The sequence below is a fragment of the Gossypium raimondii genome, chromosome 10, assembly GCF_025698545.1.
Source record: "Gossypium raimondii isolate GPD5lz chromosome 10, ASM2569854v1, whole genome shotgun sequence".
Taxonomy (NCBI): Eukaryota; Viridiplantae; Streptophyta; class Magnoliopsida; order Malvales; family Malvaceae; genus Gossypium; species Gossypium raimondii.
Window position 1 is genome coordinate 11,927,419 of NC_068574.1, and position 3,707 is coordinate 11,931,125.

General features: G+C 32.8%; 1 protein-coding gene across 1 annotated transcript; it reads left to right on the forward strand.

Annotated features, from left to right (window-relative positions):
• Positions 1 to 2,254: 2,254 nt before the first annotated feature.
• Positions 2,255 to 3,342, forward strand: LOC105776231 (reticulon-like protein B13). The gene is made up of 4 exons (XM_012598777.2): positions 2,255 to 2,383; positions 2,461 to 2,647; positions 2,742 to 2,953; positions 3,030 to 3,342. The coding sequence occupies exons 1-4, from the start codon at positions 2,341 to 2,343 to the stop codon at positions 3,206 to 3,208; spliced, it is 621 nt and encodes a 206-aa protein (XP_012454231.1). The 5' UTR covers positions 2,255 to 2,340; the 3' UTR covers positions 3,209 to 3,342.
• Positions 3,343 to 3,707: the final 365 nt, after the last annotated feature.

Sequence of the window (3,707 nt, forward strand, 5' to 3'; positions counted from 1 at the left end):
GGGACACTACGGTGTTCGAGCATCAATGTATAAGTTGATGAATGGAGGAATAGATGGAATATGATAGGAAAAGTAAATGAAAGATCATGGCTAGGCCATGAGACCGATCAGAGGCTATGCGCCTAAAGATGAGTAAGACCATGGCTGAAAGACGCCATGGCATCACACTAACAATGAATAAGACCATAACTGAAAGATGTTATGACATCATGATATAATTGAGTAAGATCATGGCTGAAAGACGCCATGACATCATGGTAAACAAGATTAAAAACATAGTTGAAAGATGCTATGACATCCTACGAAAGCCCATCGGGACAGTAAACACGGAGAATATGAGGTGTAAGATCATATTTGGGCTATGCCAACCCAGGTAGTCCACTGAAACGGTAAACACAGGGTCACAATGTGTAAGACCATGGTTGAAAGATGCTATGGCATTAGGAGATGATTTGACAGTCAAATGAGTAAGTCCATAGTTGAAAGACGCTATGACATCGTAGATAGTTTGGTAGGACGTTAAATATGGGATAGTCCAATGAGACGTTAAACACGAGATAGTCCGACAGGACGTTAAACATGGGATAATCTGTCGAGACGAAAAACACGAAGCTTGGAGATGTAAGACCATAGTTCGACTAGGGCATCGAATGGAGTCCACCAAGATGACAAATGTGTGATTATATGGCGTACGATCATAGCTCAGGTGTAGCAGTATAAGATAGTCCATCAAGACAATAAACATGGGTGGATGATCGAAATAGTAATCGTTGAACAACCCGCAAACAAGGAAAAAGGGTTGGAAGGAAAATGGAAGTATCAGATGCAATTAATTTAGAAATTTTAATTAATTTACTTAACTAGACATTCATGTTGGCATTTAAAACCCATTTTAATTGTCATGTTGGACTATTGTTTGGGAGGTAACAAATCTTAACGACAGAGTAACCATTTCGTAACAAAACGATAATCGTAAGTGACTAAAATGTAACATTTCAAACATAAGTGACTAAAATGTAACCTAAGACAAACAAAAGTGACTATTTTGATAGTTTACCCAAAAAAATCTAAAAAAGTTAATGTGGGCTATATCATTCATTTATAAGAGTTAGCTTTAAGTAAAGAGTTGAATATAAATTATAACTTACTTGACACCTACAGGTCTGAGCTTCATAAAAGACATTTATTAAGGATAGATTTATGATAAATGATGAAAATTTAAAGAAATATAAATTAGATACTCATGGGTTTCAAGTTCAATAGAATACATGTATTAAGTTTAGATTTCTGAAAAGATGAAATTGAAAATGTATTGAACTCGACAATGATGAGTGTTGACTTCATTGAACACATTTATTAGGGTTAGATTTAGGAAATGATTAAAATAATAATTAAATAGGAACTCGACAACCACCAAGTGTTGAATTCCTTTTATATTTATTAGGGTTTAAATTCGAATGATAAAATTTATTTTAGATAAATTACATATTATAAGCAACTCGATATCACGGATGTCAAGTATCCTTATACATTAAATACAATTAAAAGTTCAAAGGATATCATTAAATACAAATATATTGATTTGATTTGAATTAATTTTGGCTATCATCTTTAGTACGAAGATTAGTTAATCATTATATAATAATTACTTGATTGTATTCGGGTATAAATTTTGTGACACAAATTAACATTAAAACTTGACACTCGTATATACCGTGATAATCCTAAAAAACGTATTTACACTCGTACATACGGTGATAATACTAAAAAAACGTATTTTAAAAAATAAATTGTAAGGAAATGTATATTAAGAAATAATTTTAGAAAATTTTATATTCAAGCAAAAAAAACTGGTTTTTGATCATTATTCGTCAAGGATAATTTAGGAAAATTTGTTTTTCCTATTCGATGGGGGTTGAATGCCGCAACAAGGAATCCCTATAACTTTGGGCTTACGAGACTTGCCGAAGAAAAGCCCAAAAGTAGAGTATGCTTTTGAGTGGATGAATCATCAACCAGCAACAGCTAATGTTATCAACACTTTGGGCCTAAACTTCAAAAAAAAAAAACTGGGTGCTGTAGTTTGTTCTTATCACAATAGAATAGATTAAAGTAGAAGAGTTTGGCCACAGCTTGAAGCTTTCACCGACTGTTGCATGGCTTCCACGTTGTTCTCTACACTTGTGCACGTGTAAATCAAACAAACTCCTCATTGTTCTTCACTTAATTTTTTTTAATCAACAAATTCAACGTTTCATTACTTGAAAACACAAAGGAAATACACCCCCAAACTACTTTCTTTCAAAAATATTTCAGCTATCTTGGTTTCAAATCATAACCATGTCTGCTGCCACCCCACCATCGTCTTCATCCCCTGCATTAGGTAACTTCAAGTACTGCAACAACAATAACTGCAAGCTTTCCCTTGTTGTATTTATATCTAATTATGTTTTGTTTCAGATACTTTCAGAGATATAATTCTATGGAGGAGAAAGAAAGTGAGTGCAACAGTTGTTCTGGTTTCAACAGCAACATGGATATTGCTTCAAGTATATCAGTTCAACTTCATCACTGTCGCTTCATGGCTCATCATCTTCATCCTTGCTTCACTTTTCCTTTGGGGAAATGTTCTCAGGCTTCTCGGCAAGTATGTTGTTAATTATATATGCTTTCCCCCTTCTTTTTAGTTAGTATATATCGAAAAAGAAACATTGAAAATCATTGTGTGCGTGTGTATTTAGAGAACCACCAAATGTGTCGGATTTCGATATCTCGGAACAGACAACCATGGAGATTACCAACACATATCGAACATTTTTGGAAGATGTATTGAGATGGATGTTTCATGTGACTGTTGAGGAGAACTGGTTTGTGTTTGCAAGAACACTGGCGGGGCTTTCGATACTATCCTACGTTGGAGCCTTCTTTGATTTCCTAACACTTGTTTACATAGGTAAATTATTAAAATAAATCCATTAATCCGTATTATGTGTTTATGTTATTGATTTGATTGGGGGGGGGGGTTGCAGGTATAACGATGGTGATGATAGTGCCAGTGATATATATGAAGTATGGGGACCAAATACAGAGGAGTGGGGAGAGGGTGAAGGGTGAAATGGGAAGATTTTATGAGATATTTGATGAGAAAGTGGTGAGGCAGAGGATGAGTAAATTTGGGAAACAAGAAAAAGAGAAGAAAAATGATTAGAGGATAATGTATAATTTTTGTTTTAATGTTTTTCTTAGCTCAAATTAATTATTAATTAGAAGATTAAATAATGCGATGTATTGTGTTGATTGTTATTAACTTTGGAAAAAATAAACCAAATCATTAGGAAGTAATTTGTTTTGTTTATTTCGCAGTTATTAAATCATTTTGGCTTAAATCTCTATTATTAAGTCTCAGTTGTCTTTATTTAACCTTTTATAATAATTTGATGTGACTGTCTTTATATTTCTTTTAAAATTTACATATTTTTATGTAGTTTTAGTTATGTTACTAAAATATTTACGATTCAATTTTCTTCAATTCTGGGTTCTCAAACATTTGAGTGTTTAATTTATTTCATTTCAAAGAAGAAGAGTAAATTATACAATGTTTAAGTGCTTATGATTAAAGTTGTTATCATTTTAATTTTAAAAGCTACCTCAGTTGGTGATCGAAAAAAAGATAAATTTGGTGATCGAAAAAAAGATAAATTTGAATA

Coding starts and splice junctions, on each gene's coding strand:
- LOC105776231 (XM_012598777.2), top strand. CDS start 2,341: ATGTCTGCTGCCACCCCACCATCGTCTTCATCCCCTGCATTAG. Junction 2,384..2,460: donor GTCTTCATCCCCTGCATTAG/GTAACTTCAAGT, acceptor GTTTTGTTTCAG/ATACTTTCAGAGATATAATT. Junction 2,648..2,741: donor GTTCTCAGGCTTCTCGGCAA/GTATGTTGTTAA, acceptor GTGTGTATTTAG/AGAACCACCAAATGTGTCGG.